The sequence below is a fragment of the Coffea eugenioides genome, chromosome 1 (assembly GCF_003713205.1).
Source record: "Coffea eugenioides isolate CCC68of chromosome 1, Ceug_1.0, whole genome shotgun sequence".
NCBI lineage: Eukaryota > Viridiplantae > Streptophyta > Magnoliopsida > Gentianales > Rubiaceae > Coffea > Coffea eugenioides.
This window is the reverse complement of record NC_040035.1, coordinates 36,569,821-36,583,713: the sequence shown is the minus strand read 5'-3', so window position 1 is coordinate 36,583,713 and position 13,893 is coordinate 36,569,821. Positions and strand designations below refer to the sequence as shown.

The following is a 13,893-nucleotide window of genomic DNA, read 5'->3' as shown; positions in this document are numbered from 1 at the left end:
ACATAGGCTTCGTAGTTTCGAAATTCTTCAATACTTACAAGTTAGCAAATATTTTTCAATTGCAAGTTGCACTTCATGGATGTGCAATCAGGGGATTGATGTATACCTAATTTTTTTTTTTTTGGTCAGAAAAGAAACGTGGTCTGCTAAGTACTCGAACCCATTTCACGAGGGAAACAAGTATTCAATTATTTCCTTTGTCTCCATTGATATGTCGATAGTATAAATACCTTAAGAGCTTATGCTTATACTAACATCACAACAAACATAGTCATATAATGTGGTTGATCATGAAGGTTTTTGTCTTGCATTTTGTTGTTTTACTTATTCTCTTCGGTGTCTCGCCTAGCCAAGCTGCTACTCATAACTATTCATTTGTGGTAAGTATAACTTAGTTTGAAGATCGTAATCATTCCTTATGAAGCATTTTAGGTTTTTTTTTTCTTTTTTAAAAAGGAGATTCCAAATCTTACAATGAGAGTCGAACCCAAAATCATCAAAAATGTTTTCCGTGGCATGTTTTTTTCCCTTTAAGTAACAGTTGATGTTTTTTAAGTGATTTGCAAATAAGTAGCTTGAGAGCTTGTATCCAAAATTGTTTGTTACCAATGATTTCTGCTTTTTCTTTTATTCCTGTAAGAATGAAATATGAGCTTGTATCCATTAATTTTTTTTGGGCAAATAGAAAATTTATGACTTTAGGGATTTGACTACTCCCTCTCTCTCTCTCTTCCCCCAGGGAAACAAGAGTTTAACATTCAACACAAACGAATACTACAAAATTCCAAATTGCTCTGTTCTTCTCCCCATTTCATCATAAGCTAGCCCATGGCTGTTTGATTTGTTGCAAACATTTCAGAATTCAAGTGAAACCTAAGACCTGCACCAATACACACATCCAGAAGATATAGGCATGAAGCAATGTTTACATTCTCAAATAAGCCAATGTACTGTGCTAAATGTCAAGTCATCTATCATTGATTAGTACTGATAACCTACACGTATGAACGGTCTTAATTTCTTTATTTGCTAAATATATTGATATATGAACAAAGGCTCTATGAAAGACTTCATATTTCTTTAGCTTCCCTATCATTTTACAATCACCTCTAATTTTGTGCAGGTCAAAGAAGCTTCATATACAAGACTCTGCAGTACCAAGGATATTTTGACAGTAAATGGTCTATTTCCAGGACCAACCTTACACCTTCGTCAGGGAGATACCGCCATTGTTCATGTCCATAACAAAGGAAAAGAAAACATCACTATTCACTGGTAATACAAATGATTTTCTCTTCTTCCTTTTTTTTTAAGTATATATAGGAGAAGCATTGCATTTGTCGATGCTGAATATAAGAAGTAAAGCTTAATTTATTGAACGACTTTGAGTTGTATCTAGGCATGGAGTTTTACAGCCAAGGTACCCATGGTCAGATGGTCCAGAGTTCATCACTCAGTGCCCTATCATGCCTGGAAAATCTTTCTTCCAAAAGGTCATAATCACGGAAGAGATTGGAACTTTGTGGTGGCATGCTCACAGTGATTGGTCTCGAGCAACAGTTCATGGCGCAATCATTATTTACCCCAAAAGAGGAGATAGATACCCGTTTCCTAAGCCTGATGCAGAAATTCCCATCATATTAGGTGCAAATAAAGGGATTAATTCTATTCTTTGATTATATTTCCTGAGGTCAATTTGATTTGGTAATAAATCAAAATCACCCCATTTAGTAAATCATTTCCCTGACAATCAGTCTGACTATTTTTATCAGTTTGTTACTGTGTAGTCTGATTCAACTGGTGCATTTCAAATTAAGAAGGGTGATGGAATCTTGTTTTGACTAGTTTAGTCATTGCATTTTATTTTCTTGTATATTAAATTTGGACTAGATCCAACTTTTTGCCTCCGAACTTGTACCTCATTCTCAGTTTGCACCTTATTCTAAACTTCAGTTTTAACACTTTGCATCCGAATCTTTTATTTTGATAAACTAGGACAAATTTGAGAGCTTATGGTGCAACCAACATGTCCAAAATTGAAATTTAAGGTACACACGATTAAAAACAGAAATTAACGATTAAAAATGCTTCAATGCAGGAGAATGGTGGAAGAGAAATATAACAGATGTGGTGGAAGATTTTTTACATTTTGGGGGAGACCCTGCGAAGTCTGATGCTTTCATGATAAACGGCCATCCTGGCGATTTTAATTCATGTTCAGTTGTACCAGGTAAGTGATACAGGATTAAAAGGACCATTTTCAATTGGTTCTAATTGTGTGATTTCTCTGAAACCTTGTCATTTTGCAGATACATTCAAGTTGAATGTGACTTCTGGAAAAACTTATTTGCTCCGGATGGTCAATGCTGTCATGAACAACCTGATGTTCTTTGGCATTGCAAACCATACTCTTACCGTTGTGGGAACAGATGGAAGCTACACAAAGCAATTAAAGAGTGGTTACATTGCTATAGCCCCAGGACAAACCATGGATGTCTTGTTAGAAGCTAATCAAAAACCTGATCACTACTACATGGCTGCTAAGGTTTATACCAATGTCACTGTTTTTCCTTACGACCAGAATACCACCACGGGAATAATCCAATACTTGGGAGATTACAATGCAACTTCATCTCCAATCTTCCCAAATCTCCCAGCTGCCGATGATGCCAATTCAACATATAACTTCACAGAAAGCCTTAAAAGTTTAGCAAGTCCAGAACATCCTGTTCATGTCCCAGAAAATGTGACCACTAATCTATTTTTCACACTCTCGATAAACAATGTCTCGTGTGAACCAAATAATAAATGTCATGGGCCTGGAGACAGCCGGCTAAGAGCTAGCGTTAACAACCAAAGTTTGGTATTGCCCCAGCTCGATATACTTCAAGCCTACTACAATCAGACTCAAGGAATTTATGACCCTGACTTTCCCCACTTCCCACCGTTTGTGTTCAATTATACAGCAAAAAATCATCCTGTAGAACTACAATTGCCTAATATAAGTACCAAAGTTTTAGTTCTTGAATATAACTCCACGGTCGAGATAGTATTCCAAGGGACGAATCTGATTACGGGGATAGATCATCCGATGCATTTGCATGGACACAGTTTCTACGTAGTTGGATCAGGTCCTGAAATCTTTGACAATGTAACAGACACTCAAAACTATAACACTGAGGACCCCCCTTTTATGAATACAATTGCTGTTCGCAGGAACGGCTGGACAGCTATCCGATTCAGGGCCAATAATCCTGGTAAGCATCAATCTAGTTGCCTTTATGTGCTACATATATATATATATATATATATATAGATATATATATATATATATCAAGTCCTCAGGCGCTTCTAACCTGGTGTATGTGCAACCTTTCCCGCAATTGCAAAATTCATACTCAAAATCTTCTAACCTGGTGTTTGTTTATCTTGTTTCAATATAGTTTGTTTTATTAAAAAAAAAATTGTTAAATGTGTCCGGCAAAGTACTATTAGCCCATGTGCATCACTATTTGTGTGTATTTGTAAGTAAGGATTATAACGTCATAGGGCTCACCTAATTCCTTGCAGGCGTGTGGTTCATGCATTGCCATTTCGAGCGTCATGTAAGCTGGGGAATGGGAATGACCTTCATTGTTAAAAATGGCACTGGCCCGGGAGAACAAATGCTTCCTCCACCTCCAGACATGCCACCTTGTTAGATGCTGCTGTGCCAAATGCCAAACTTAATAATATGGTTACTTTGTGAAGCAAGTGATGAATGGTGCAGAATTGAAGAAAAGTGTGCTTTTAAATTTTGTATTCTTTTCTTGATTTTTGAATGATCATAGATAAAAGTTTCTAATCTAGGTGTTGAAATGTTGCAATAAATCGGTTTTTTTTAGTAAATCTGTTTCTTTTTAGTCGGTTGGATGATAAAATATCAAATTGGATAAATTACTAATAACCCCGAAATGGTTTTGCATATTTCTAGATGATCTCCCTTATACCTTAAAATAATCCACATAGCCCCGTAATTTTATGTAAGGTGAAGACTAAACAAAAAGCACCTCCACTTACGGTGATTGACCTAGAGATGCTCCGAAAATACGTGTAATGAAATTATAATAAGCACTTAGTTTCTATACTTTTGCATGGATATTCACTTAAATTGCTCATAATTTTGTACATATTTGCACAATTCCTCTATAATTTTATGTAAAGTAGTTAGATTCTCATTCGATCTTATGTCAAAGCATGAAGAATTAGATACAAATAAGATCCAAAATTTCCAAGTATAGGTTTCTCGATCAGGTTTGATGGTCTAATTCTTAACAATTGATGCTATAAATATTCATTCCAATTGCAACTCGTGCTTAAGGCAAGTTGATGATTAAACTATTTGGAATATAAACAATACTAAAAACAATAAAATTGTTGAACAAATAGACCAAAGGTCAATCGGTTTGGTGTACACTTTTAAGTTTTTATCTAAAGAAAAGAAACGTGGTTCGGTTAGTATTACAGTGCATAACAAGTGCTTTGTAATAATTTTCTTTGTTCTCCATTCATATTATGATAGTATAAATACTTCAAGAATTTGAGCAATTATAGCCATCACAATAAAGATATTATACATAGAGGGTTTAGTGAATCATGGTTTGAACACTTAGCAAATAAATAGTACTCACGATTGATCATGAAGGTTTTTGTAATTGCATTTTGTTGTATTACTTATTTTGGTTGGTTTCTCACCTAGCCAAGCTGTTTTTCATTATTATTCCTTTGTGGTCAGTATAATGATAGGGCAAATTACACTTTACCCCCCTATGGTATAGTTAATTTTGACATAATCCCCCTATAGTTTTAAAAACTATATATAACCCCATCATAATTTGGATTAAAGTATCAAAGTGATGGAAATGATTATCCGTGACAAAACCTATGAAAATGTCAAAATTACGCTTATTTAAAAACTAAAATTGCTGAAGTGACTAAAATATATAAACATAATATGTGCGACACTCAAATCCTGTATGATTTTATATTTTACCATATAACCTCCTTATAGTTTTCAATATATATACATAATCCCTTGTGGTTAATAAATAATTTTCAACTTTATATAGGGATATTTTTGACATTTTAGTTGACTCTGTTATGTATTGCAAATTCCGTCACTTTGATACTTTAATCCAAACCATGAGGGGGTTATATATAATTTTTAAAATCATAAGGGGGTTATGAAAAAAAATACTAAACCATAGGCCAATAAAGTGTAATTTTCCCATAATGATATTCCTTGTGAAATGTAAAGCATCCAACGTACGTAGAATATACCGTATGAAAAGTTCTTTAAACATCAAAACACCAATAATGTTTGAGAGGTTCCTTATGCATTCCTATTCAATTATTCAAACAGAGGCTAAAAGCCTGGCCAATACTTACTCGAAATATTCTACGTGTAACGCCCTGAAGTCAACCGGCAAATGAAGGTCAACTCAATTGGAAAGATTTGTTCATCTTACTTTAGCAAAACCTAGATTTTGAGTTTTGGTGCTAGCAGATTTTGAATGATAAACAATTTATAATATCATTAAAAAAATGTGCCAGTAGCTTATCATGTGATTTTGCGACGAGGGAATTTTCTCCTCCACCTCAAAATTTTTCTTTTACCCAAAAAAAAAAAAATCAAGTCAACTGCCGGAAAAAAGTCTCAACATGCGGTAGATCAGGGTAAAAGAGTAGGCTCCCAACTACAGTGGCGAGACTTTGGTAAAGCAAATCGCATGAGGCTTGAAATCTTAGCCAGCCAGATGGACTCAAGAAAATTTTCTTGTAACAGCTTTTTTTGGCCCTGTGTTTTTTAGCCCTTTTTCTTGTATTGTATATAACTAATTTTTGGTCATTGTTAAGTTATCTCAATCGCAAAACGGGATCATTTGATATATTAATTGGCGTTCTTTTGTAATTACAAGTTACTATGATCATTAAGGAATTTTTCAATAATTATTTTTGTTAATTAATTACTAACAGTTAATTAGTGCTATAATTATTTAATCATCAAATATTAGTTTCTAATAAGACATAATGTCTCAGAGTATATGAGTGATCTTTTCTCATGTAATGTAAGTAACTGGGTTCATAATTCTGCCAAGGAAGGTAAGTATAATTTTGCAAATCTAAGGGAAGGCTAGTGAAATTGTCAAGGGTTCTGAAATTATCCCTTATTTCAGGACACTTGTTATGCTTTTTTTTCACCCCCAGTATCCCTTCACCATATTTCCTAATTCTGATTTAATTCGTTTTTCAAATAGTCATGTCAAAATCACGAATACAAGACTCCTCTGAATAATGGGATGCAAATAGACAAATTAGATTAGAGTGTTTTATTTTGTATTTATTAGCTTCATAATTCAAATTTAAGTAAATTTACAATTTTTACTATTATAACAATACAATAAATCTAATAATTAGGGAGAAAGGTATTTTAGGCACAATAGAATACTAACACCAGATCCTACTTAAACTAATGTACCGACCTGTGTGATAGATTATTACTAGCCTTTCAATATTCCTGCACTTGTATAATCATAATAATTTATATTTTCCAAACCTTCAATTAAATGTGCAAAGGACCAGATGAACCACTCCTTTCATTCTCAGAATTTCTGCAGAGTCTTTTCAACCCGTCTTCTGTAATCCTCCCTGGTAGCTCAATGTATAACATTGACGCAGTAATCTTCTTTTACTGTGTACTTACTTCTTGATGTTATAAATGCAGGATATATTGGCATGGCTCTATCATATGCTCTTTCACTCAATTTATACCTTGCCAGTTCCGTCCAAACCCAATGCATGCTAGAAAATTCAATTGTCTCAGTAGAAAGGCTGGAACAATACATGCACATTCCCAGTGAAGCTCCAGAAGTAATAGAAAGCAATAGACCGCCTCCCAATTGGCCTTATATTGGTAAAGTGGACATACAAGATCTGAGGCCAATTGACTCATCTGATTTTCCAAGTTTTGCATACACGCCTTTATCTCTTGACTGCTGGCCTCAGTGTCCTGCTGAAATTTCATAGTATTAGAGGCTATGGTTTTAATCATGTCTTCTAAGGACATACCTGAGGCAGAGGAGGGTTGATTCCTTGTTTGATATTGTTGCTGGAAGCCCTGCTGTCTATTGGGGATGAAATTTTGTTGCTTATTTCCCCCATAGCTCAGATTTGGATGATCCCTCCAACCTGGATTGTATGACTTGGAATAGGGGTCATACTGTCTACGTGGCATGGGCATGTTACCAGCCATGTTTGCTTGCTCAGTTCCCTCCTCTTGTAACCGTGGGCACGAGTCAGTGGTATGACCAATGTTCGTACAAATCCCACACACTTTGGCCTGCTGTACATTTCTTGCAGCTATCTGTCGAACAAATGAGGTTAATTTAGATAACTGCTGTTGAATGGAAGATGAACTTACCTCGTTGACCTTTCTCGTAGGAACATCCTCTCTCGTACCAAACTGCTGGCAGCTCTCTGCCATTCGCTCGATTAGTTCCCATGCCTCTTGGGTAGTCTTATTCACCAGTGCACCACCACTTGCTGCATCAATGATATTTCTATCGTTCATCAGTAGCCCCTCGTAGAAGTACTGAATCAGCAGTTGATCACTTATTTGGTGATGAGGGCATCGGGTACGCAGCCTGGTGAACCTCTCCCAATATTCATACAAGGATTCCCCGTGAAATTGCTTGATGCCACATTTTTCCTTTCGCAAACTAGCAGCTCTGGATGCAGGGAAATATTTTTCAAAAAAATTTTTCTTCATCTCTCGCCACGTGGTGATAATGCCTGCAGGTAGACAGTATAACCAGTCTCCTTTGCCGAATCCTTGAGAGAGAAAGGGAAGGCCCTTAATTTAATTTGTTCATCAGTTACTCCCGAAGGCTTCATACTCGAACACACCACATCAAATTCCTGCATGTGTTTGTGGGGTTCCTCTCCTGGCAGACCATGAAAAGTAGGCAACAAATGTATTAGACCAGGTTTTAATTCAAAAGCTGCATTCTCACTAAGGCGAGGAAAAGTTATGCAAAGAGGTTGTTGGGTCAAGTTTGGAGCAGCCAACTCCCTTAATATTTGTGTGTTTGCCATGGTGACGTTCTCTTGGTACGAATCACTCGAATTATCGCCACGTAAATCTGTCAACTCAGCCTCTGGATCTAGTCTTTGAGATACCACACTGGATTGCTCCTCTCTGAGTTGTCTGGTCTCTTTTCTAGTTCGGCGCGCAGTCTTCTCTACTTCAGGGTCGAAAATTAGTTCGTCTGTACGAGAAGAACGAGGCATAAACTAAAAAAATACCAGAAAGAAAAAAAATAAGAAAGCAAAAATAAATTAGATTTAAAAGGGAACAAATAAATAACGCCAGCTCCCGGCAACGGCGCAAAAAATTGACAGGTCGTCGAGCCTGTGCAATAATAAAAAATAGAACCTAACTACCACTAAAAGCAGTCAACAATTAATCCTAGGTACTGGAGCAGGGACTCTAGGTGTGCAATGGGTTACTTGATTCACCCTGTTCCCGAAGAGTTTGCTTAATCCGATATACCAGAATTAATTAGTTGACAAAAATTACTAAATAGTAGACAGTGGCAAGTAGGGTCGTCTCCTCAGGGACTGGAGATATTTGTCTCTTTCAAATTCCAATTGGTAAGGCGGGATTTCACCGAAATGAAACTAAAAACAATTAAACAAATCAACTAAAAATAAATAATTAACTAGCACGAATATAGCAGGAATTAAATCAAGTATAGATAAATTCTAGCCAAGGATACAACTACTCAGACACAGTCCATTTATCCGATCATTGATGCAAGGAAGGTTCTCTTAATTTCTTAATAGGCTAGTTATAGTCGCCGATGAATTCTAATAACCAATTTTTCCTTAAATTATTGATAACCAAGGTACGACCATTGATCACCCCTAACCAGAAAATACTCCTAAGTACGACCGTAGGAATTAATTTTCCAATTGCATTAATAACTAGAAAAACCTAGCCCTAATCAATAACACGCTACGAGGGTTATTTAAATTAGATTGCACGTTACCCTAATGTGTAAACACACCAGTTGCCACTAATATTAATCAATCAAACAATTACGGATTTAATTGACTAAATTGGCACGAGATTAATAAATCACATTGAACATCGGGCCCTTGAAATCCAATTAATAAAATAATCCCATGAAACTTCAAGCAGACAACGTGCAAATATTAATAAATTAATGAACGCGTGAAAACTAATTAGATCTCACAGATGTTCGGGACTGCGCTGTCGAATTGACCCTTGACTAGATGGAAGACTTAGCCACGCCGCATAATTAAATCACCACACGAATTAATGGATTGCAAAGGCATTGCGGTTTTTTTACTAGAAAGCAAGGAATAAAAGATGTTTTTCCTGTTGAAAAATATTGTCGAATACCTGGCGTGTGTCAGAGGCCAGACAAAAGAAAGAAAACTAAAACTAAACTAACAAACTAAACTAAAAAAAGTGTGCTCCGCTTCTGTATGTTATCCCCCTTTTAAGAACCAAGAGAAAGATGACTCAAAGCTCATCCAGTGGTCCCCACGAAATAGCACAAGTCCGCCGAATTCTTCTCCTCGTTTTGAGCCTCAGTGCGGTCCCCACCACTTAGCCACAAGCCTCCAAATTTCTTCTTAGTTTTTCTGGCTCTCTACGTTGCTTTCTTCTTAAGAGCCAAATGCCTAAAGCCCTTTTACTTTCCTCCGTGGTCCCTGCCGAAGTCAAAGGCCCAAGCCTTGAAGTTCTCTCTGCCGAAGTCTCTGGTTGTAGTCTTCTTAGTCAACAAAAATAAAGGAATGGGAGTCCAGTTCTTTTCAGCACTGTGGCACTGGCCCGTGGCTTGTTTGAAGTCTCAATTATCTCCAGAAAGACTCTCATGTTTGGTAGTTTTCTGTTCCATTCCTGAAATTAAGTCCACAAACCAAATATAAGTAGATATTCGCAATTAACACAATATTTGGCAGGGATAAAAAGGAAAATTACTAATAAAATTACTAACAAATGACACCCTATCAGAGAGTGTGTCTTCAAAACTGCATATTAGTTTAATAACCGAGAATGAATCCGCATCCAAAATGAAGACCTTAGCAAGTGAAATTGCCTCTCTTGCAGATAGTGCTTCTGCTAGTTCAGCCTCAAATGGGCACTTGGGTTTTTTTAGAAAACCGGCAATGAATTTACCATCATGATTGCGAATGACCATACGAATTCCAAATTTATGATTTGTGGTAGATATTGACGCATCGAAATTAATTTTGTGGTGTGGGAACGGAGGCATGGTCCAAATCCTATCTGCACAACAATCTTTGCATAAAATATCAAATTTGTCCTTCTCAAATCCAAATCCAATTTGGACTTCAAAGTGGTAATTTTTTTCATTCTAACAAAATTTGCTGTGGAAATAAAATTTGAGCTGTGACAATATCATTTGCCCCGAACAGTAAACATTAATACGTAATAGATGTTTGCTTGTGGCTTTAGAGAGGCAAATTAGATGGCATTCACAGGTACTCAAGAACTAATTGCACAAATTTCAGACAAAACATAAGTGAAAAAAATTAATCAAAATGCAAATTTGGATGATTTGTCGGCTAGTCATGAATGCCTAACTTTTCCAACTAATTTCCAATCTAGAAGGTGGATGGAACTTTTTTTTTTTTTCTTAATCTGACTTTAATAATAGCTATTCAGTCAAATAATGCTTGTTTATCTCATTTATCTGCACATACGTTTGTTTGTCATGAGTAATAAAATTGCCCTCCAATGATATTAATATTGTTTTGCTTGCTTAATTTAGTTGGAAAACTAATGAAAAGATGCCTTTAGTCAATAAGTTCACAGTAATATGATAGAGATGCATTTTAGTTTTGTCTAAAAGGCAAAGAAGAATGTCAACTGTTTGAGTATGCTAAAAAAACTCGCTCGATATTCTTTATTTGACTAAAGGAGCTCTAGAATGCTAGAGGTCACGTTTTCTTCTCCTAAGGCCCAACCGATGGAGAAAGACAATTCTTCTGGTGGAATTTTTTGTTCTTTCGAGTTGTAGTAGCTGGTAGTGGATTTAAATGGTGACAAAAAAATTACAATCAGTGCAAGCTAATTACAGCCTAGAATTAAATATCAGCTCCGATAGTGATTTGATGTGAGGCAAGACAAAGAGGTGTTGAATAAAAATGAGATAAGAAGAATGTTAGATAGACTTAAAAACGTGTTTAATCAACTTCCAAGAAATCCACAGTATGATCACCCATTGATCCGGAAAAAGTGTTAATTACAATCTTCATACATATGTAAAGTGATTTGTTTATTTTATTAAGATGATGCTCTTTAATTTTGCTTTGCTTGCTTCCATTGTAACTATTAAAGTTTAGTCGAAAACCCTTTTTTTTTTTGGAATAGAAGGGATTCTAAATCTTACAAAGAAAGAACTGAACAATCAATATTGAACCGTCAAAATATCCCTACCAGTTGAATTGGTTCTCGGCAACAGTCAAAATTGATTATGAAACTATTATATTTAACCACTAAATAAAAGTGAATCTTATACTATCATTTAAACAGTGAGTATACTGCAAAAACAATCTTTCTAGCAAAAAAATATCAATGCCGAAATGATTCACTTGCAATTTTTGTTTCTTTTTTAATGTACCTATTGCCACATAGACTCCAAATCCTTGGATGGACAACAAATCGTGTTTGGTTTCTCTTTTCGTTACTTTTTTTTCAATAAAAATTTTTCATGCCATACAACTGCTTAAAATACCCTGATCTTGTTATGGATAAAAAAAAATTTAATGCTGCAGAAATGATGGTTAAGAGTGACAGGTGCCGAACCTGTGCAATAATAAGTACCTACTCGAGAAAAATACAGATTTTGTATATAGCGGTGAGTAGGGTCGAATTCACAGGGACTGGGAATAATTCGTTTCTTCTAGAGTCCAAGGTATGGGGGGTTTTGGATTAAATGCTAACTAAATAAATTAAATGCAGAAAATAAATAAAAGAAATAATTATTGGAGAAACTCTAGCCAAGGGTACACTTCAGACATGGTTCAGGCACTGATCATTGATTCACAGATAATTCCACATTTATTAATAGATTAGTTATAGTTGTCATGCACGCGATAAACAACCAACCCTTCCTTAATTTCTCGATAGCTGAGGTACGACCGTCAACTATTTCTCTAACCCAAAAACAACCCTAGGTACGACCGTAGGATTTAATTTCTAGATTGCATTAATAATTAGAAAGGCCCAATCCTAACTAACAAACACGCTACGAGGGTTTGTTTAAGTTAGATCGTATGTTCCCCTGACGTAAACCCAATTACGCCAGTTGCTACTGAGATAAAGATAACGAACAATTACGGATTCAATTATCCCTATTTAGCAAAATAGCCTATGTGAATAATTAAATATTGCGCATCTATTCAATCACTCACACGAGCTATAGCAATTAAAAGCAGGAAACATATAAATACCAATAAATTAAGGAAGCAATTAAAATAAATTAGATCTCACAGTAATTGTTGAACCAAGTCTTCAGTTGTCCCCTTGACTAGAATTAAGAGGTTAGTCCTCCATTAATGGAGAACAACCATGCGAAAGAGCTAAGAAAAGAAAAACTAAAACTATTGATTGATAAAAGTTCTCTGTACGTTTCCCCCTTTTTAAAGCCAAAAGGAAGTCTAATGCTATCTCTAGTGGTCCCCACACCAAATTCAAAGTCTTGTACGTTTCTTTTCCTAGAGTCCAAATGACTCATGCTTCTTATCCGTGGTCCCCGCACATGTGGACAAAGCCTCCAAAGTACTTGTTGTTCCAAATCTCTCTACGTTGCTTTCTTTGAAAAGCCCAAATGACTAAATGCCTTGCACTAGCTTGTGGTCCCCACCAATTCAAGGACCCAAAGGTTGAAGCCCTTAGAAGTCTGCATTTTTCCATACAAGTCCCTCCTTTTTGGTAATTTTCTGCTTCACTCCTGAAATTGATTCCAAATACCAAATATGAGTAAATATCAGCAATTAACACAATATTTGTCAGGGATAGAAGGGGAAATCAATAATAAATTTACTAACAAATTATACCCTATCAAAGAGCCTTAAGACTTAGCTTTTATAAACCATTTCTTTTTCACAACTTTGCAAGGTATAAATGCGAGTACCAACAGTGTTTGTTTTAACATAGAAATTTCTCTAAAACAACAAAAATGAGATTAACTTAGTGTTAGGAAATTGGCTTAATTTCTTTTAGGTAGAATTCCTGTTTTGTGTGGAAGTAACTAGTTTCCTAATTGGATTTAGTTACTTGAAGTAGTAGTCAAGTAAAGCCCTATTTAACAGGAATTAGATGCTATTTCCTACTCTATATGAGTTTAGGAAATAATATTAGCTTCCAATTGTTATTTGGTTTTTGACAATAATGTTCTCTATAAATAAGTAGATTGGCATACTACAAAGACACACAAGAAAGGAGTGAGAGAGTTCTTAGTGGGTGAGAGGGTTATACAAGAGTTGGGGCTTGGGAATCAAGTTGTAACCTTGTGGTGTTTTTCTCATAGTAAAAACAAGTTTTTCTCTCCGTGGATGTAGGCTTGGTGATTAAGCCGAACCTCGTTAATTCTTGTGTGTTGTTCATCGTTCGTGCTAGATATTGTTTTCTATTAAATTGTTGGTCTTTTCCTTTTCAAATAATTGGCCCGATACCCTAACAAGTGGTATCAGAGCCTGGTTGCGAGACTAGGCAATAGAGTAAAATTCGTGGTTGGATCCTAGTTAACTATTAAGATCAAGTGGATTGGTAGCTGTTACTAATTGAACGATTTA

The 13,893-nt window shown here is 35.7% G+C and overlaps 1 protein-coding gene across 1 annotated transcript; it reads left to right on the top strand.

The window, feature by feature from the left end:
* The first annotated feature begins 276 nt into the window (after positions 1 to 276).
* LOC113782723 (laccase-15-like) lies at positions 277 to 3,888 on the top strand. The gene is made up of 6 exons (XM_027328632.1): positions 277 to 380; positions 1,124 to 1,275; positions 1,400 to 1,644; positions 2,099 to 2,201; positions 2,284 to 3,257; positions 3,571 to 3,888. The coding sequence occupies exons 1-6, from the start codon at positions 279 to 281 to the stop codon at positions 3,699 to 3,701; spliced, it is 1,707 nt and encodes a 568-aa protein (XP_027184433.1). The 5' UTR covers positions 277 to 278; the 3' UTR covers positions 3,702 to 3,888.
* Positions 3,889 to 13,893: the final 10,005 nt, after the last annotated feature.